The following is a 22,952-nucleotide window of genomic DNA, read 5'->3' on the forward strand; positions in this document are numbered from 1 at the left end:
CTTTTGGTTATATCTTTACCTGGTTTTGGTAATATCTTTACCTGGTTTTGGTATCAGGATGATGTCTGCTTCGTAGAATGAGTTTGGGAGATTTGCATCTGATTTATTCTTTTGGAATAGTTTATAAAGAATTGGTGTCAATTCGTCCTTGCATGTTTGGTAAAATCTGCTGTGAATCCATCTGGTCCTGGGCTTTTCTTTGTTGGGAGCCTTCTGATAACAGCTTCAATCTCCTTTATTGTAATTGGTCTGTTCAAATTTTCTACGTCTTCATGGTTCAGTTTTGGGAGCTTGTGTGTGCCCCAAAATTTATCCATTTCCTCTAGATTTTCAAATGTCTCTTCTTATTCTAAGTTTCCTGATCTCATTGGTATACATTTGTTTAAGATGAGTGACAAGGGCTAGGAACATTGTTGCGATAGAATATAAAAAGCCTAAATAGAATATCTAGGCATGAATACTGGGAATTGTACCATACGTTGTAAAGAGCATTTGACTTGAAATTTTAAAAACTCTGGTGTTTATCTTACTTTACTCAAGCCTATTTAACTTTCTCCATTTCCTGAACTAGCCATATTATCCCATGCTCCCCAGCACAAGATTGTTCTTTTATTCCATAAACATTCATTTGTTGCTAGTCAGCCAGTTTAATTCCTAGTAATCCTTCAGGGTCAGTGCGCCCACACCTCGCTCAGCCAGTGAGCGGGAACCGGTCTGTATGTGGGATCCAAACCCTCGGCGGGAGCGCCACCACGCTCCCAAGCGGCGCACTGTAGCAGTGTGCCACCGGGCCAGCCCCTTTTCTGACATTTCTAAGTCAAGCTTGGTACCATTATTCAGTTCATCTATTACACTTTCTGTATATCTTAATTATAGAACCTCAAATTTTATTATGATATGGCATTTTATTTTTCTGTCTACCTTTTAGTTTGAGAATCTCCAAGAACAGATGCTGGAATGTCATGTTTATTTTTGTATTTAGGGTTCAATGCACATGTCATGTCATAGGCACTCTGTGTTAAATGAATTGGTTTAACAGGGTACCACTGCTACCCATTTGGCACCTTCACAAAAATTTGAAGAGAAGCAAAGATTACAGAAAAATGCAAGTTTTGTTAGAATAGGATACTTTGCTGCCATTTGCTAGAAAACCTACATCTGTGCTATGAATGGTGCCCCTTTAGATGCACAGTCTTCTATACATGGTAACCCTGAGTTTCAAAAACTAGTTCAGCTGTCTCTCATCTATGTACTTTTGGGTTGATCACCAAACTCCTCTGGTTCTGACTTTCTTGCCTATAACACGGTGATCATAATACTTGCCTTATTTCCTTATTTTATGATAATTAATTGAGATAATATATAGATAATCACTTTATATGCATTTTAGTAGGTGTACTTTTTTTTACGTGTTATGAAAGATTTGAAATAATCAGTATTTTCAGTTTTTAATATGTGGAGACTTGGCAAAGTATAATTTTAACTTTGATTTTAGGTCTTGCTTGTAAGTAGGTGTTACAAAGTTAGTGAAGTGTGCATCTGCTAAATTTTCAGATATAAGAAATAAATTTTTTCATTCTTAGAATGCTGTATTATAGTTACCTAAATCTAACATAAAGGAAGAACTTTGAAGAAACCACAGTCTTTGGCATTTTCTTTCCTTTTTTTTTTTTTTGTCTCTACTTAAAAATAAAAAAAAAAACAACTCTGCTAAAACTTGATTTTTTTTCTGATGACTTATTCTGATATCTCAGTAGTACAGAATTATCTCTTTAGTCTTTATTGTGTTATAGAGTTAGATGATTAGTCCTTCTGCCTTTAGGCAGTGTCACCATGGTAGCATTTGCAGAAAGTTAAGGAATGGCTTACAAACTTGCCAGTACAGTGACTGGTGGGGTAGAGATGTCCATTTTTCAAGATAGAGGTCTCCAAAGAAACCTACCTTAGTGAATTACCATGGTACAGGGATTGTTTGCAAACTGATTTTTGTCAGCACAAGAGGAGATCATCTCTTAGGGGTAGATCATATTGACTAGTTTGTGAAACTGATTTATAAAATCAGAAAACCGATTATTTTATAATGAGAAATCGTGCTGTCCTGTGCCCTGAGATTCTCTTATTGATACAACTGGTGTGTTGTCTGCTTCTAGGAAGATTTATGGGAACCTAAATTGTAATCAGAATATTTCTTGGTGTCATGGAATCAGAAGAAAAGGAATTAGTTAAAAAGTTGATTTTAAAAATGTCATCAGATTAGTTTAGCTGATCTCACAATAAAGATGGTCCTGTAAGTGGGAAATTTCTGGGCTAAAGCTTCCCTCTCCTCAGATTATTGAGCTCTGACAATGGTCCTGATTTTCTTTGCATCATTGGATGACCCGATTTTTTCTTATTTCCCCTATTTCCAAGGTGTTGGGTTAAACAGTTCATATACTTACAAACGTTAGAATCTACTTCATGAGATCAAAAAGTAAATATTCTAGTATTATTGCAGATTTTTATGAATAAAAATGCATTGTTTTCATCAATTAAAAATATTTTTAAATGACATTGGAAGTGTCTTTAGGACTGTATAATTCATCTTCAGTTTTATGTTCTCTTTCAAAATAGTTATAATCATGGCAAAAAATCATTATAGACATATGTGAATATATGTTGAAAGATGTTTTTGTTGCTCATTTTTAATAAGCAGACTTAAAATGGTTGCTTATCCTTTAGCCCCAGATATGCCTTGACTAGTATTTTGGTTATTAGGAAAATATTTTTGAATAGTGAAAAAAGGTTATATACAATTTTTAAACCTCAGTTAAAAAGTATATTTTCTTCTTATTCAACAGTGTAAGACGAATGGAATGCAAACCTTTTCTCAAGGTCTTAATGAACAACAGCAACATCAGTCTCCAGTTAAAAAAGGTACAATGTTACCATAATTCCCGAATTTTATCACAGAATGTCTTGACACTCATATAAAGTTAATATTAGTTTGTTGCTTAGCTACAAGTCTATGTACATAAGACATTTTGTTATATTCTTTTAGGTTTATTTCTGTTTATATTAGTCAGGCCGTTGGTTTCACTGCTTTAAAGAGATTAGATGGCTTAAACAAGATGGAAGTTTACTTCTATATTTTCTGTATCATGTAAAATTATGAGCTGCTACTGGTTCTGTTCAAAAGTTGCTACTGCCCAATGTTCTCTGTCTTACTGTTGTGCCATCCTCTACACATGGCTTCCATCTCATGGCCCGAGATAACTGCTATCATGTTCCCTAACTAGCCATCAGTAAAGGAGGAAAGGGGGAAGAAACTTGCCCTTAAAGTATGACCTGGAAGTTGCGTATGTTACTTCTACTTACATCCCATTGCCAGACTTAGTCATGTTTTATCTAGTGACATAGCAGAATGGGAAATGTAGTCTTTGGCTGTGCAATCGGCTAATTCTATTACTGAAACAGAAAGAAAGAGCTACTCATGGGGGAGACTCAGTAGCCTCTCCCACACTAGCTACTTTTTAAAATAAAATAAAAATGATTTTTTAAATTTAGTTTCCAAATTTTTGTCAATCAATATATGTATGTAGTTTAAAAGTTAGAGTGTGAAAATATTTCATTAGCTTTTTCTTCTAGCATTTACCTCCATATTTCTAAATAAAATATTTAAATTGTTGTTTCTAACTTTCTCAAGTTTCGATATTATATGTCCTATCTTGGTAAATGAGAACTTCAGTCTTCCACATTAATTTTCTCATTTCTTTACCCTTCTGTCTCCCCTCCCTATCACATAGTTATTTCAAAAGTTTCTATTAAAATGTTACTTAATCTTTATGTTATTATGACTGTGTGAATACAGCTACTTACTCAAGAGGGGCATATCTCCTTTTTCATGCAATCCTTTATTTTTTCTGGAGTTAATGTTTACCTTGTTTTTATATATTACTATTGTTAACTTTTTTCCTCAAATGCTCCAACAAGTCTGTCACACTCATCTATAATATTTATATTCAATTATAACAGTTCTTTTTTTTCCATAGAGGAGATTTTTCTTTTAGAATCCACCATTATCCTATTCCAATATGGGCTAGTTGTTCTTCAGTACTGTTGCACAGCTGTTTTCCTGCAATGGACCTTTACTGTTATCTTGTACATCTGTTCACAATTCTTTGGTTTCTTTCTTTTTTTTTTTCCCTTCCTTTTTTTTTTTTTATTTGAAGTAAAATTCACCATTTTAACCATTTAAATATCTAGAGTTCAGTGGCTTTTAGTACATTCATAATGTTGTGCAACCATTACTACTGTCTAATTTCAGAACATTTTTGTAACCCTGAAAAGAAGCCTCATAGCCATTAAACAGTTATTCCCTACTTTCTCTTTTGCCTAGGCACTGGAAAACACTAATCTACTTCTGTCTCTATGGATTTACCTACTGTGAACATCTCATATAAATGAAATTATAAAATATGTGGCCTTTTATGTTTGGCTTCTTTCACTTGTATAAAGTTTTCAAGGTTTATCCATGTTATAGCATGTATCAATACTTTATTACTTTTTATGACCAAGTGGTATTTCATTGTGTGGATTATGCCACATTTTGTTTATTCCTTTCTCGGTTGATTAGTATTTGGGTTTTCACTTTTTGGCTATTATGAATAATGTTGCTGTGGACAGTTATGTACAAATTTTTTGAACACCTGTTTTCATTTATCTCTGGTGTATACCTAGGAGTGGACTTGCTGGATCATATGGTAATTCTATGTTTAAATTTTGAGAAACTGCCAAACTGTTTTCCACAGTGACTATACCATTTTACATTCCCAGTAGCAATGTACTAGGGTTCCAATTTCTCAATGTTATTATCTTTTTTTAAAATTATTAATAGCCATCCTAGTGGGTGGGAAGTGCTATCTCATTGTGGTTTTGATTTGCATTTCTCTAATGACTGATGATATTGAGTGTTTTTCATGTGCTTGTTGACCATGAGTATTTCTTCTTTGGAGAAATGGTCTATTCAAGTCTTTGACAATATTTTAATTGGGTTGTCTTTTTGTTATTGAGTTGTAAGAGTTCTGGATACTAGACTCTTGCCTATTATCTATTCTCTCTCTCTCCCTCTCCTTCTCCCTGCCATCCCTCTCCACCACCACTCTTTCTATATATAATCTGAATACTAGGCCCTTATCACATATATTATTTGCAAATGTTTTTTCCTGTGCTGGAGATTGTCTTTTCAATTCTCTTGATAGTTTTCCTCTACTGCACAACATTTTTAATTTTGGTGAAATCTGATTTACCTATTTTTTCTTTTGTTGCTTGTGTTTTTGTGTCATATTTAAGAACCAAATCTAATGTCGTGAAGATATACCCGTTTGCTTTTGCATACGAGTTTTAGCTCTTACTATTATAGTTTTAGCTCTTACATTTAGGTATTTGATACATTTTGAGTTAATTTTTATGTATGATGTGAGATAGAATTTCAACTTCATTCATTTTCATGTGGATATTCACTTTTTCCATTGAATGGTCCTGGCAGTTTTGTTGAAAATCAGTGACCATAGGTGTATGTTTTTATTCCTTGACTCTCAATTTTATTCCTTTGTTGTACATGTATATGATATGCCAGTTCTACACTGTTTTGATTACTGTAGCTTTTAGTAAGTTTTTAAATTTGGAAGTCTTCTAACTTTGCTCTTTTTCACGATTATTATGGCTATTTGGGTTCCTTGTAATTCCATGTGATTTTTATAATTAGTTTTTCCCTTTCTGCAAAAGAGGCCATCAGAATTTTGATAGGAATTGCATTGGATCTATAGATCATTTTGAGGGAATGTTCCCGTCTTAATATTATATCTTCCAAGCCATGAGCATAGGATATCTTTCCATTTATATAGGTATCATTTAACTTGCTTTAGCAATGTTTTACAGCTTTTAGTATACAAGTCTTACACTTCTTGGCTAAAGTTATTACTAAGTATTGTATTCTTTTCGGTGCAGTTGTAAATGGATCTTTTTTAGGGGGGAATGTTCATTGATAGTGTATAAAATAAGCTTATTTTATGAGGGAACATTACTGTGAATTTGTGGAAATAAAAAGGATTATAAGAAAATATTATGACCAGTTAGTTGTATGCCAACAATTTCAATAACCTAGTTGAAATAGAAAAGCTATTGGAAACACAGAATTTACCAAAACTGAATCAGGAAGTAGAAAATCTGAACAAACCTATAGCAAGTAAAATGATTGAATCAATAACCAAAAACCTCTTAAAACTCGTAGAACAGGGCCGGCCCGGTGGCGCACTGGATAAGTGTGCCGCTTGGGAAGTGCGGCGGCGCTCCCGCCCGAGGGTTCGGATCCCACATACAGACCGGTTCCCGCTCACTGGCTGAGCGAGGCGCGGGAGCAACACCGAGGGTTGCGATCCCATTGCCGGTCCCCGGTCCGGTCCGGGGGCAACACTGAGGGTTGCAATCCGTTGCCGGACACAGAAAAAGACAAAAAAAAAAAACTCGTAGAACAAAACATAGGGGAAACACTCCAGGATTTAGGACTTGGCAATGACTTTATGAATAGCGCCCCAAAAGCACAGGCAACAAAAGAAAAAATAAACAAATGAGATTATATCAAACTAAAAAGCTTCTTCACAGCAAAGGAAACAATCAACAGTATGAAGAGACATCCTGTGGAATGGGAGAAAATATTTGCAAATTACACACCCAACAAGGGATTAATATCCAGAATATGCAAAGAGTTCAGACAACTTTACAGTAAAAAAACAAATAATACAATTAAAAAATCGGCCAAGTAGCTGAATAGACATTTCTTAAGGGAAGGCATACAAATGGCCAACAGGTATATGAAAAAATGCTCAACAACGCTAATCATCAGGGAAATGCAAATCCAAACCACTTTTAGATATCACCTCACTCCAATCAGACTGGCTATTATAAAAAAAGACAGAGAATAACAAATGCCGGTGAGGATGTAGGGAGAGGAACCTTCCTGCACTGTTGGTGGAACTGTAAATTAGTACAGCCATTATGGAGAACTGTATGGAGGTTCCTCAAACAACCACAGATAGAACTTCCATACGATCCAGCAGTTCCACTCCTGGGGATATATCCAGAGAATTGGAAGACATCAGGTCGAAGGGATACCTGCACTTCCATGTTTATTGCAGCTCTATTTACAATAGCTAGGTGATGGAACCAACCTAAATGTCCATCAATGAATGACTGGATAAGGAAATAGTGGTATATATACACAATGGAATACTACTCAGCCATAAAAAAAAATGAAATTCTACCATTTGCAGAAATGTAGATGAGCCTGGAGAAAATTATTCTAAGTGAAAAAACCCACATACAGAAAGAGAAATACCGCATGTTCTTACTCATAACTGGGAGTTGAATCCATAAATAAACAAATGAACAATAAAGAGAAACAGGGAAAGAAAGAAAGAAAGAACAATCACAGTATACGTTGAATTTTTAGAAAACTAGAGATGGAAAAGGGGAGGGGAGGGGAAGAAGGAGAGGGGCTAATGAGGAATTTGTCAATGGACATAAAGAATGATTGCATGTTGTTATTGATGAATATGCTAACTATACTGATCTAACCATTGGGGAAAAAAAAAAGAAAGAAAGAAAAGTCCAGGAGTAGATGGCATGACTGGTGAATTCTACTAAACATTTACAGTTGAATTAACATGAATTTTTCTCAAACTCTTCCCAAAAAGTTGAAGAGGAGGGAACACTTCCCAACTATCCTGTGAGGCCAGTATTTCTCTGATATCAAAGCCAAAGACATCACAAGAAAATAAAACTACAGCCAATATTTTTTTGAATATATATACAAAAATCTTCAGCAAAATATTAGCAAACCATATTCATCAACACAGTAAAAAGATTATACACCATGACTAAGTGGGGTTAATCTCAGGAGTGCAAAGGTGGATCAACACATGAAAGTCAATAATAATATATTACATTAACAGAATGCAGAGGAAAAAACTCACAATCATCTCAATCTATGCAGAAAAAGCATTTAACAAAATCCAGCATCTTTACTGATATGAACTTTTAGTAAGCAAGGAATCAAAGGGAACTTCCTCAACATGCTACATATATATGAAAATCCCACAGCTACTATCATACTCACTGGTGAAAGGCTGTAAGCTTTCCCCCTAATACCAAGAACAAGAAAAGATGCCCTCATTCCCCATTTTTGCTCAACATCATTCAGAAAGTTCTAGCCAGAGCAATTAGGCAAGAAAAAGAATAAAAGGCATTCAAATTGGGAAGGATAAAGTAAAATTATCTCTCTTCGCAGATGATACAATCCTATGTATATAGAAAATCCAAAGGAATCTTTACCAACTGTTAGAGGTAATAAATGAATTCAGCAAGGTTGTAGGATACAAGATCATTGTCATTTATGATTTTAGTAGTTTGAGTCTTCTTTCTTTTTTTTCTTAGTCAAACTAGGCAAAGATTTATCACTTTTTATCTTTTTAAATAACCAACTTTTGGTCTTGTTGATTCTCTGTATCATTTTTCTATTCTCTACATTATCTCCAGTCTAATATTTATTATTTCTTTCAATCTTCTCGCTTGATTTAATTTTCTCTTCTTTTTCTAGTTCCTTAATGTGTAACATTAGATATTGATTTGAGATATTTCTTCTTTTTTAATGTAGGCATTTTGTAGCTATAAAGTTTCCTGTTAGCACTGTTTTTGCTGCATTTCATAAGTTTTGATATGTTGTTCCTTTGCTTTCATTTGTCTCAAGTACTTTCTAAGTACCCTGTTGTTTATTCTTTCATGCATTGGTTCTTCCGTGTTTTAATTTCCACATATTTGTGAATTTTCCATTTTACTTCTGTTATAGATTTCTATTTTTATTCCATTGTGGTTACAGATGATACACTTTGTATGATTTCAAATTTTAAATTAATTGAGACTGTTTTGTGGCCTAACATATGATCTCATCTTGGAGAATATTCCATGTGCACTTTGGAAGAATGTATATTCTGCTGTTGTTGGGTGGAGTGTTCTATATATGTCTTTTAGATCTAGGTGGCTTATCATGTTGCTTATGTCCTCTATTAACTGGTTGATCTTCTGTCTAGTTTTTTGTTCATTACTGAGAATTGAATATTGAAGTCTTTGATTATTATTGTTAAAATGTCTTTTTCTGCCCTAAATTCTGTCAGTTTTTCTTTCTGTTGTTAGGTACATATATGTTTATATTTGTTATATCTTCTTGGCAAATTAACCTTTTATCCTTGTATATTGTCTCTTATAATTTTTGTGTTAAAGTGTAATTTTGTCTGATATTAGTATACTCAGCCTAGCTCTCTTTTGGTTACTGTTTGCATAATATATCTTTTACACTTTTCACTTTCAACTTATTTCTCTCATTGGATCGAAAATGACAAATGTGATGCTCCGAATCAGCAGTGCTGGAACAGCCACATGCCACGAGACCTCCACCCCAGACCAGTCCCGTCCACTTAGAGGGGGGCCCACACACCCTGAGTCAGCCATGCCAGAACAGGCAGGAGCCACAGGACCTCCAGTCTAGGCCAGTACCCACTACCCAGAGAGGCCTGAGAGCCACCGGGCCCACATGCTCCATGTCCGCCATGCCAGAACAGGCAGGCACTTTGGGACCCCCAGCCTAGGCCAGTGACTGCCACCCTGGGAGGCCTGGGAGCCACTGGGCTCAAACGCTCTGAGTCAGCCATGCCAGAACAGGCAGGTGCCACAGGACTCCCAGTCCAGGCTAGTCCCTGCTACCCAGAATTGGCAGTCCCTTCAGGATCCAGGCCAGACATCAGGGTGGAACAAGTGGACCATCATACCCCCTGCCACAATGAAAAACACTAAAGGAATGATACCAGAAATATGAAAAATCAAGAAAGTACATCATCTTTCTTGAAAGGAAAATAATAACTCTCAAGCTCCAGATCCTAAAGAACAGGAAGTTCTTGAAATCACTGACAAAAAATTTAGAACAACAATTCTAAGGGAACTAAACGAGATGCAAGAAAACTCAGATAACACAATGAAATGAGAAAAAAATTTACAGGGCCTGAAAGAAGAAGTGTACAAAGGAATCAATGCCCTGAAACAGAATGTAGCAGAACTTGTGGAGCTGAAGGATTCATTCAATAAGATAAAAAACACAACAGAGTCTAACCAGCAGGCTAGAACAAGCAGAAGAGAGAATTTCTGACCTTTAAGACAGGGTGTTTGAACTAACACAGGTGGACCAAAAAAAAAAAGAATTTAAAAATTGAAGAAACCCTAATAGAACAGACAACCTTAAGTCTCAAATATTCAAATCATGGGTATTCCAGAAGGGGAGGAAAAAGGAAAGGGAATTGAAAACACATTCAATGAAATAATAGAGAAAACTTCCCAGGTATAGGGAAAATCACAGATCTTCAGATTAGGAGGCCCAAAGATCCCCAAACATATTCAGCCCAAAAAGGTCTGCCCCAAGACATGTCATAGTCAAACTGGCAAAACTCAAAGACAAAGAGAGAATTTTAAAAGCTGCAAGAGAGAAGTGGCAAGTCACCTATAAGGGAGCCCCAATCAGAATAACATCAGACTTTTCATCAGAAACCCTAAAAACCAGAAAAGAATGGGATGATATATTCAAAATACTAATGGACAAACATTGCCAGCCAAGAATACTTTACCTAGCAAGAATATCCTTCTAAAATGAAGGACAAATAGTATATTTCTCAGACAAACAAAAACTGTGGGACTTCACTACCACATGACCAGCATTACAAGAAATTCTCAAGGGAGTACTGGGTTTGATACCTGAAAAACAACCATCACTGCCATGAATACTCAAGAAAGAACAAAACCTACCAGTAACACCAAAATGCTAACAATGAAGAGAAAATATAGTTTATCTATCAAGAAACCAACAAATACTGAAGACAAACAGAAAATCAGAAAGAAAAGAACAAGAGGTACTTACGACATATAAACAGAAATCAGTAAAATGCTAGCAGTAAATCAACACCTTTCAATAATAATTCTAAATGTAAAAGGATTAAATTCCCCACTCAAAAGACACAGACTGACTGGATTAAAAAGATGGACCTAACAATATGCTGCCTTCAAGAGATTCACCTCACCTGTAAAGACACACATAGACTAAGAGTGAAAGGATGGAAAAAGATATACCATGCCAACAGAAATGAAAAACGAGCTGCAGTAATTATTCTTATATCAGATAAAATAGACTTTAAAGCAAAAACCATAAAAAGAGATAAAGAAGGCCACTATATAATGATAAAATGATCTATCCATCAAGAAGATGTAACAATCATATATATATACACACCCAACCTTGGAGCAGCCAGATTTATAAAGCAAGCACTATTAGATCTAAAGAATGAGATAAACACTAACACTATAACAGCGGGGGACATGAACACCATACTCTCAATGTTGGACAGATCATCTAGGCAAAAAATCAATAGAGAAACACAGGTCTAAACAATACTTTAGACCAATTGGACTTGGCAGATATCTACAAAACATTCCATCAAACAACCTCAGAATATTCATTCTTCTCATCAGTACATGGAACATTCTCAAGGCTAGACCACATATTAGGTCACAAAGCAAGTCTCAACAAATTCAGAAAAATTGGAATTATTACATGTATTTTTTCTTTTCACAATGGATTAAAATTAGAAATTGATAACAAATGAAACTCTGGAAACTATATTAAACAACATTGTACTTAGTGACATATGGGTCCAAGAAGAAATTAAACAGGAAATCAAAAAATTTCTTGAAATTAATGAAAATAATGACACATCATATGAAAATCTATGAGATATTGCAAAAGCAGTACTAAGGGGGAAATTTATCACATTAAATGCTTACTTCAGAAGAATAGAAAGATGGCAAACAAACAACTTAACGCTTCACCTTAAAGAAGTAGAAAAACAAGAACAATACAAAGTTAGTAGACTGAAAGAAATAATTAAGATCAGAGCAGAACTAGATGAAATAGAAACACTAAAAGTGACACAAAAGATCAATGAAACAAAAAGTTGGGCTTTCTTTTTCTTTTGTTTTAATATTTTAATTTTTAATTTAATTTTATTTTGTCAATATACAATGTGGTTGATTATTGTGGCCCATTAATGAAAAAGTTGGTTTTGTGGAAAGATAAATAAAATTGACGAACCTTTATAGCAAGGCTAAGAAAAGAAGGCAAGACCCAAATAACAAAAATTAGAAATGAAACAGGTGATACTATAACAGATACCTCAGAAATATAAGGAATAATTAGAGACTACTGTAAACAACCATATGCCAACAAATTTGAAAATCTGGCGGAAATGGATAAATTTTGGGACACATAAAAACTACCAAAACTGAGCCAAGAAGATATAGAAAATCTGAACAGACCAATAACAATAAAAGAGATTGAAGCTGTTATCAGAAGGCTCTCAACAAAGAAAAGCCCAGGACCAGATGGGTTCACTGCAGAGTTCTACCAAACCTTCAAAGAGAAATTGATACCAGTTCCCTTCAAACTATTCCAAAAGGTGAAACAGAGACCATTCTCCCATACTCAGTCTATGAGGCAAACATCACCCTGATACCAAAACCAGACAAAGATACATCAAAACCAGAAAACTACAGGCCAATATCCTTGATGAATATAGATGCAAAAATCCTCAATAAAATACTACTAGCTAACAGAATACAGCAACACATACACAAAATTATACACCATGATCAAGTGGAATTCATCCCAGGGATGTAAGGTTGGTTCAACATATGCAAATCAATTAATGCGATACACCACATCAATGAAAGCAAAGACAAAAACCATATACTCATCTCTATAGATTCTGAGAAAGCATTTGACAAAATTCAACATTCATTGATGATAAAGACTCTCTACAAGTTAGGTATAGATGGAGGTATCTCAGCACAATTAAAGCCATATATGATAAGCCACTGCTAATATCATTGAATGGCAAAAAACTTTCAGCTTTTCCCTTAAGAAAAGGAACTAGACAAGGATGCCCACTCTTATCACTGCTATTCAACATAGTGTTGGACGTATTAACCAGAGCAATCAGAGAAGAGAAGGAAATAAAAGGCATCCAGATTGGAAAAGATGAAGTCAAACTGTACCTGTTTGCAGATGATATGATCCTATGTATTGAACAGCCTAAAGCTTCTACAAAAAAACTCTTAGAGTTGATAAATGATTTCAGCAAAGTGGCAGGATACAAATCAACACACAAAAATAGCATTACTATACTCCAACAGTGAACATGCAGAAAAAGAAATGAAGAAAGGTAGCCCATTTACAATAGCCAGCAACAAAATAAAATACTTAGGAATAAAGTTAAACAAGGTTGTGAAAAATCTCTACAAAGAGAGCTACAAAACACTGTTGAGAGAAATTAAAGAGGACACGAGATGATGGAAAGATATCCCATGCTCTTAGATCAGAAGAATTAACATTGTGAAAATGTCCATATTACCCAAAGTGATGTACAGATTAAATGCAATCCTCATCAAAACGCCAATGACATTTTTCTCAGAAATGGAAAAAACTATCCAGACTTTTATATGGAATGAGAAAAGATGACGCATAGCCAAAGCAATTCTGAACAAAAAAATAAAGCTGGAGGTATAACACTCCCTGACTTTAAACTATACTACAAAGTTATAATAGCCAAAACAGCATGGTACTGGCATAAAAACAGACACATGGATCAATGGAATAGAATAGAGAACCCAGAAATCATTCCATACACTTAGAGCCATCTGATCTTTGACAAAGGCACCAAGTCTACACACTGGGGAAGAGACTTCAGCAAATGGTGCTGGAAAAACTGGATATTCATATTTAGGAGAATGAAACTAGACCCATTACCTCTCACCATATACCAAAGTCAATTCAAAATGGATTAAAGCATTAATCCTGAAACAATATAACTCCTTAAAGTAAACATAGGAGAAACATTCCAGGAAGTAGACTTCATGAATATGACCCCCAAAACACAGGCACCTAAAGGAAAAATAAACAAATGGAATTATGGTAAACTAAAAAGCTTTTGCACAGCAAAAAAACTATCAACAGAGTGAAAAGACAACCAACAGAGTGGGAGAAAATATTTGCAAAGTATACATCTGACAAAGGATTAATATCCAAAATATACAAGGAACTCAAACAACTTTGCAGCAAAAATAAACATATAACCCAATTTAAAAACAGGCAAAGGAGCTGAATAGGCATTTCTCAAAGGAAGATATATGAATAGCAAACAGACATATGAAAAAATGCTCAACATCACTCAGCATTTGGGAAATGCAAATCAAAACCACTTTGAGATACCATCTCACCCCAGTTTAGATGGCTAATATCCAGAAGACTGAGAATGATAAATGCTGACAAGGTTGTGGAGAAAAAGGAATTCTCATACACTGTTGGTGGGACTGTAAAGTGGTGCAGCTTTTATGGAAAATGGTAAGGAGTTTCCTTAAACAATTACAGATATATCTACCATATGACTTAGCTTTTCCACTGCTGAGAATATACCCAGAGGAATGGAAATTTTTTTTTTTTTCCTTTTTGTCTTTTTCCATGTCCGGCAACGGATCGCAACCCTCAGTGTCGCCCCCGTACCGGACCGGGACCGGCAATGGGATCGCAACCCTCGGCGCTGCTCCCGTGCCTCGCGCAGCCAGTGAGCGGGAACCGGTCTGCATGTGGGATCCGAACCCTCGGCGGGAGCGCCACCACGCTCCCAAGCAGCGCACTATAGCAGTGCGCCACCGGGCCGGCCCAGAGGAATGGAAATTTTCATGCTGAAGGTATACCTGTACTCCCATGCTTATTGCAGCACTATTTACAATAGCCAAGAATTGGAACCATCCCAAATGTCCATCATCAGATGAGTGGATAAGCAAACTGTGGTATATCTACACAATGGAATACTACTTTGCTATAAAAAAGAATGAAATACTATCATTCACAACAACATGGATGGACTTAGAGAAAATTAGACTAAGTGAAATTAGGCACAGAAAGAGAAATAGTACATGTTCTCAGTTATTTGTGGGAGCTAAAAATTAAATAAACAAACAGGGTGTGTTATGGGTGAAGGAGACAACAATCACAACAGTTCCTTGAACTTGTTAAGAAAATTGAACAGATATGATGTAGTGGGGCTGGGATGCATGAGAGGGAGGGGGAAAAGAGGAACAGGTAAAGGGACACAAAAATCAACTATGATGTATATTGAGAAGTTAAAAAAAATGACAAATGTGCTAAGTAGACATATTATGCTCTTACTGTAGACGGCAAGACTTGGCAGTTGGATCATTTTTTGAGTACATTCTGCCAGTCTCTGCTCTTTAATTGGAGAGCTTAGTATATTTACATTTAATGTGATTAACTGATAAGAAACTATGTACTTCTCCCATTTTGCCATTTGTCTTCTACGTGTCTTCTATCGTTTTTGTTCTTTAATTCCCCCATTACTGCCTTCTTTTGTGTTTAATAGATATTTTGAAGTGCACTATTTTTATTTCCTTTTAATTTTTTTTTTACTTTTTCTTTTTTGTTTGAATTAATATCAGGTTTCAATATTATATAAAACTGTGCTCCAGTTTATCCCATCCTCACCTTAATGTTGTTACTGTCACAAATTCTATCTTTATACTTTGTGTAATCTATCAACCTATATTTATAATTATGCATTTTTATGCATTTGTCTTTTAAATCATGTAGGACAAAGAGATGAATTACACACAAAAATTTTTTTGATACTATTATATTTACCTATGCAGTTCTATTTACTGGTGTTCTTTATTTCTTTATGTGGATTCCAGTTTTGTGTACTTTCACTTCAGCCTAAAGGACTTCTTTTAGCATTTCTTGTAAGGCAGGTTTACACTGAACCTTCTCAGTATTTGTTTATCTGTGGATGTCTCTATTCCTCCTTCATTTTTGAAGGAAGTTTTGCCAGATATAGATTTCTTGGTTGACAGTTTATTTTTCTTTCAGCACTTTGCATATGTCATCCACCTGCCTTCTGCCCTTCATGTTTTCTGATGAGAAATCAGCTGTTTATCTGATTGAGAATTCCTTATAAGGGATGAATTGCTACACTCTTGATGACTTAAAGATTTTCTCTTTGTCTTTTGACAGTTCAATTATAATGCATCTCAGTTTGAAGTCCTTTCAGTGTATTCTATTTGTAGCTTGTTGAGCTTCTTGGATGCATAGATTTACATCTTTCATTACATTTGGGAATTTCTTTTAGCCATTATTTCTTCAAATATTATTTCTGCCTTTTTCTTTCTCTCCTCTCCTCCTGGGACTCTCATTATACATTTGTTGGTATGCTTGATGGTGTCCCACAGGTAAATAGGTTCTGTTCATTTTTTGTTGTTCCTTTTTCTTTATCCTCCTTAGACTGAATAATGTCAATTGAATTATCTTTAAGCTTGATGGTACTTTCTTATGCCTGCTAAAATCTTCTGTTGAACCTTTCCAGTGAATTTTTAATTTCAGTTATTGTATTTTTCTTCTCAAGAATTTCTATTTGCTTCCTTTTTATAATTTCCATCTCTTTATTGATATTCCTTATTTGGCGAGACAGTTTTCTCATAGTGGTTTGTTTTGTTTTGTTTCTCTTTAAGCATATTTAAAATAGTTTATTTGAAATCTTTCCTCAGGTGGACTTTCTGTTATCTTTTTTTCCCAGTGTATGGGCCATACTTTCTTCATTCTTTGCATGCATTGAAATGTTTTGTTGTTGAAAACTGGACATGTTATAATGTGGCAACTCTGGAAAAAATATTTTATCGCTTTCACAGGACAGGGTTTGTTATTGCTCCTTATGGTAATAGTTGTTTAGTGACTTTCTGAATGAATACTGTAAAGTCTATATTGTTTGTCATGTATGACAACAGAAGTCTTTGCTCTGTTATCTTAGTGGTCAGCTAGTGATTTAACAGAGATTTCCTTCAATGCCTAGAACCAGAGTATAAAACAGAAAACAAAGAAATCCCTCTCCTATTCTTTGCATATGGCCTTTGCGTTTGTGTATTGGGCATGCCTTCCACACTCAGCCAGGCAGTTTACAGCTCTGCCTTTGCCTTTACTTTCTGCTTTTAGGGAAACTGAAGGTCAGCTAGAGGTAAGACTTCTCAAGTCTTTCTGTGATCATGAACCTAGCTTTGGCATGCATGTGACCTTCTAGATTATCAGGAATATTTGGGAGTCTTTCAATGCCCTTATTCCTCAGAGCATCTTGTTCCACCTTTGCCTCCCAAGCTTTTTGGTTTGCCTATTATTGGCTCCAAGAATCATCCCTTGCCCCAGGTAGAAATGGCTAATATGTTTCCCTCCAGATGTTTTGACAAATGGATTCTGGGTAGCAGCCTCAGTTCTCGATAGTTCTTATGTGAAATATGGGCAAGCTCTTTGAGGTTTTTCAGGGAGCCATCAAAAATATAAAAACAAAAAAATTCATAATTTTTGAGAATAAAGTCTGTAGTGTTCCCTCCAGTACTGGGAACCTATACAAGTAATGAGCGCTCTTGTCCTCAAGGTCACAGCCAAGCTGTGAAGTAGGAGGTCTCAGGTAAGTTAAAATGCCAGTACATTGTTTCAAAATTTAGCTTCTTTCTCTTCACTAAGCATTCCCCTGTTTTTTGTAAGCTTTCAATTAAATTTAAGAGTTCTGAGAAAGTTTATTCTGACAATTTTTATTGCTTATTTGTTGCTTTTGTGGAGGGACAGACTTAGAGTTCTCTACTTGGCCATTTTCCTTGACATCACTCACCTTTGTTTTTTGATCCTATGTTTTCTTCTTTCTTGATTACCTCCTTATTTTGCTTAAGTACATTAACCAGTAGTTCTACTAAAAAGAATATTGGGTTGGTGAATTCTATGAGTTTGTGTAGTTTGGCTAAAAGAAAATTCCAGATTGTGCGTGAACCTCAAAAATGTCATGTTAAGTGAAAGAAGTTAGACACAAAATTTCAGGAATTCGGGTAAGTTTTCATTTACATGAAATGTCTAGAAAGGCATACAGAAACCTATGTTAATGGTTGACTTCTTCAATCTCAAGATTGGGGTCTTCCAATGTGGAATATTTTGTATATTTTTTTAATAATTTTTCTGCTCTTCATTTTTTCTATATTCTCTTTCTAAAACTTATAGTAAGATTTTAGTAATATCAGCCCACTGGAATTGACTTTCTAATTTTCTTCTCTTTCCTTTCTAGTTTTCCATCTTTTCATCTTTTTGCTTTACTTCTTAATAGCTTTCTCAGTTTCTCTTTCTGACATTACAGTCCAGAGAACAATTTGAAATTGAGTATTAGACTTTAGCTCTTCTAAGAGCCACTAGTTGTTCCCATCACTGGAAAATTATCTTTGACTGCTTCCACATAGTACCACAGGAGCAACAGCTGCCCAGTCTCTCCTTCCCTATTTTTCTCATTGTCCAAATTAAGAATCTTCTAACCCCCAATTCCTTTTTTTGATGATTGAATTTTTTTAAAAATATTTTTTAATTGACACAATAATTGTACATATTTAGGGGTACAGGGTAATATTTTTTTTTTTTCCTTTTAGTCTTTTTTTCGTGTCCGGCAGTACTGCAACCCTCAGTGTCGCGCCCGTACCGGACCGGGACCGGCCATGGGATCGCAACCCTCGGTGTTGCTCCCGCCCCTCGCTCAGCCAGTGAGCAGCCGGTCTGTATGTGGGATCCGAACCCTCGGCGGGAGCGCCACCGCACTTCCCAAGCGGCGCACTATAGCAGTGCGCCACCGGGCCGGCCCACAGGGTAATATTTTAATACATGTATGAGGGTACTTCAAAAACTTCGTAGAAAATAGAATTAAAAGATAATATAAATATTCCATGAACTTTCTGTAGAACTCTCATATACACTGTTATTATCAAATCAAGCTAATTAGCATATCCATCACTGCAAACATTTATCATTTCTTTGTGATGAGAACATCTGAATTCCTCTCTTCTAGCCATTTGAAAATATACAGTACATTATTGTTAATTATAGACACCTAGCACTACTGTGGAGCACTAGAATTTATTCTTCCTATCTACCTGTAATTCTGTATCCATTAACCAACCTCTTCTTATTCTCCCTACCCCTACCTGTTCCAGTTTCTATTAACCTCAATTCTACTTTCTACTTTTATGAGCTCACTTTTTTTGAGCTCCCACATATAAGTGAGAACATACAATATTTATTTTTCTGTGTCTGACTTATTTCACTTAACATAATATCTTCTAGGCTCATTCATGTCATTGTGAATGATGTGATTTCATTCTATTTTTATGGCTGAGTAGTATTCCATTGTGTGTATATACCACATTTTCTTTATCTATTCATCTGTTGATGTACTCTTAGGATGATTCCGTATCTCAGCTATTGTAAATAATGCTGCAGTAAACACGTGGGTACAGGTGTCTCTTCAGTATAACTGATTTCCTTTCCTGTGGATAAATATCCCGTAGTGGGATTACTGAATCATATGGTAGTTTTGTTTTTAGTTTTTTGAGGAACTGCCACAATTTTTTTCATAATGGCTGTACTAATTTACATTCCCACCAATTATATAAGAATTCCTTTTTCTCTGCATCCTCACCAGCATTTTATTTTTTTTTTAATTTTTTTATTTTTTCCTTTCTGGTAATAGAGAATGAGATAATATATACTTGTTGGCCATTTTATGTCTTCTTTTGAGAAATGTCTACTCAAGGTATTTATCCACCACTCATTATTTATTTATTTAATTAATTCCCACCCTGCCCCCACAAATGGTTGTTGAATTTATTTGCTTGACCAATAATTGTCCTGGCAAAAATTAGTTAACCAATGCTGCAACATTTGTAATGAAATGGTCATTTTAAAAATCCATGATAACTTGATAGAAATTAAGAGGTTGTACAAGCAAGAAAGAAACCTTCAGTATTGCCAGTAAGTATAAAATGAATGTAATATGAGTGATGGGACAGCAAAAAGGTGGTCATACATTTATATTTGACACCTGACCATATTTTAAGTCACCATAATATCATCTCTTCAGATTTAATAGTATGCTAATTTCTATAACAAAGCTTTCTTACATATAAAAATTAAATAGTGCTCAACAAGTCACAACAGTGAAATAGGTAGAGGATAAAAAACTGCATCAAAGAAGTTCCAAAAATAAATACTCACTAGGAGGAGGAGGAGAGGGCCCTCATTTGGAGTTTGTCTTCAGAGCCATGAGAGCTGACCTGACTCATGCATTTGCCAGTTTTTTGATCAGATTATTTGGTGGCTTTTTTAGTTTTTTGTTGTTTTTAATTTTGCTATTGAGTTGAGTTCCTGGTATAGTCTGGATATTTATTCCTTGTCAGATGAATACTTTGCAAATAATTTCTCCCATTCTGCAGGTTGCCTCTTCACCTCTGTTGATTGTTTCCTTTGCAGTGCAGAAGCTTTATTGATATATAATTAATATACCATAAAAGTCACCATTGTAAGTGTACAATTTATTGTCTTTTTTGTAAATTTGCACAGTGGTGCCATCATCACCACAATTCACTTTTAGAGCATTTTTATCATCACAAAAGGAACCCTGTACACATTTGTAGTCAATTCCATTCCCACATCTAGCCTGAGGCAGCTAATACTAATCACTTTCTGCCTCTGTTGATCTGTGATTTCTGAACATTTCATATAAATGGAATAACACAGTATGAATCATTTGCCTATTGACTTCTTTCATGTAACAATGTTTTTAAGGTTCACTCATGTTGCAGCATGTATTCCTTTTTTTAATTGATGGATAAGTATTCCATTATATGGCTGTATACCACATTTTGTTTATCCATCCACCAGGTGATGGATATTTGTATTGTTTACAGCTTTTGACTATTGTGAATAATGCTCTAGTGAACATTCCTATATATGTTTCTGTGTTAACATTTTACATTTTGGGGAGTAGAAGTGGGATTACTGCATCATATGATAAGTGGATATGTAACTTCCTAACAAACTGTTTTCAAAGTGACTATCACCAGCAATATCTGCAAATTCCAGTTGCTCTGAGTCCTCACCAGCACTTGATATTGACAGTTCATTATTATTATTTTAGTTTTAGCAGTTATAATAAGTCCTGATTTCCAAATTAACACATAAAATGAAATTAAAATATATATCCACACAAAAACTGTGGTATATCCATTTTGTCTAGGTTATCAAATGTTTGTTTAAAGTTGTTCATAGTATTCTCTTATTTTCTTCTTAATGTCTGTAGGATCTGTGGTAATAACCCCATTATTACTCCTGGTATCAGTCATTTGTGTTCTCTTTTTTCTTGATCCATTAATCTACATAGAGATTTGTCAATTTTGTTTTTCTTCGAAGAACCAGCTTTTGCCTTATTAATTTTATCTATTGTTTTTCTATTTTGGTGATTTATCTTCTTTATAAATACTTTGGGTTTAATTTGCTCTTCCTTTTCTAGCATTTTAAAGTAGATTCTGAGGTCATTTGTTGTAGATCTTTATTTTTTTATTAAAAAGAATTTATAATCTACTTTTGGAAGTCCCAGAACGTAATTTCTGCCACACAAAGGCCAGCCCAGATTCAAGGGGATAGGAAGTAAACTCAGTCTCTTGATGTGAGGAACAGCCTGCAAGTAAAGTAAGGAAAGGAATAAATAGATTGTACTCTCTTTGAAGACTACCATAAAGTCCCTTGTACTTTTTGCAATTAAGTATAAAATATTTTTTAATTACCTTATTATTTTATCTTTGACCTATGATTTTTTTATTGAAACATAATTGATTATACATATTTGTGGGGTACACAGTTTAATATTGATACCTGTGTACAATCTGTGATGATCAAATCTTATGAATTTTCTGAAGTCTGTTATTTAGCTCCCAAGATATTTTTTTTCTGGACAGCTTATTATTATAATTTTTAATTTAATTTTGTTGTCAGAGAATACAGTATGTATTCTTAAGCTTCTTAATTTAGTCTTGTTTTATGGTCCAGTAAGTGGTCTGTTTTGGCAACTGTACCATGTGTACTTGAAAAGAATCTATATTTTGCTCTTCTTGAGGTAGTTTCTATAAATGTTAGTTAAAACAAGGTGGTTGATAGTGTTCAGATTTATCTCTTTACTGACTTTTTTGGGTCTAGTTCCACCAATTGCTGAAGGAGAGGCTTTTACATTACCTGATGTTATTGTGGAATTGTCTATTTCCCCTTTATTTATGTTAATTTTTTCTTCATGTATTTCAAAGCTGTCATTAGGTACAGCACATTGATAACTGTTACCTCTTTGTCTTATATTATGATAGCCACTCCAGCCTTCTTATTCCTAGTCTTTACATGGTATCTCTTTTTACATCTATTTACTTTCAGTCTGTATGTGTCTTTAAATTTTTTTTTTTAACTTTGAACAATATCTTTATTTATTTATTTAATTTTTTTTTTTTTGGCAGGTCACTGTAGTCACTGTTCTTTTTTTTTTTTAATTTTATTTTGTCGATATACAATGTGGTTGATTATTGTGGCCCATTACAGAAACTTCCCTCCCTCCGCCCTCTCCTGCCTCCCTCCGACCTCTCCTCCCTCCCACCCAACAATGTCCTTTCTGTTTGCTTGTCCTATCAACTTCAAGGAATTGTAGTTGTTATGTCTTCTCCCCCCCGCCCCGGTTTTGTGTGTGTGTGTGTGTGTGTGTGTGTGTGAATTAATTTATTTATTTTTAGCTCCTACCAGTAAGTGAGAACATGTGGTATTTCTCTTTCTGTGCCTGACTTGTTTCACTTAATATAATTCTCTCAAGGTCCATCCATGTTGTTACAAATGGCAATTTTCATTCATTTTTATAGCTGAGCGG

At 34.9% G+C, this 22,952-nt stretch overlaps 1 protein-coding gene across 1 annotated transcript in view; it reads left to right on the forward strand.

Moving 5' to 3' along the window:
- LOC103599365 (chromosome unknown open reading frame, human C8orf88) overlaps window positions 1-22,952 on the forward strand; it is a 49,443-nt gene that overhangs the window by 17,078 nt on the left and 9,413 nt on the right. The window contains exon 4 of the mRNA XM_008583473.1: window positions 2,838-2,913. Coding sequence (XP_008581695.1) covers window positions 2,838-2,913 — 76 coding nt within the window. The remainder of the gene's footprint in view (window positions 1-2,837; window positions 2,914-22,952) is intronic.

The sequence above is a fragment of the Galeopterus variegatus genome, unplaced genomic scaffold (assembly GCF_000696425.1).
Source record: "Galeopterus variegatus unplaced genomic scaffold, G_variegatus-3.0.2 Scaffold2924, whole genome shotgun sequence".
Lineage (NCBI taxonomy): Eukaryota > Metazoa > Chordata > Mammalia > Dermoptera > Cynocephalidae > Galeopterus > Galeopterus variegatus.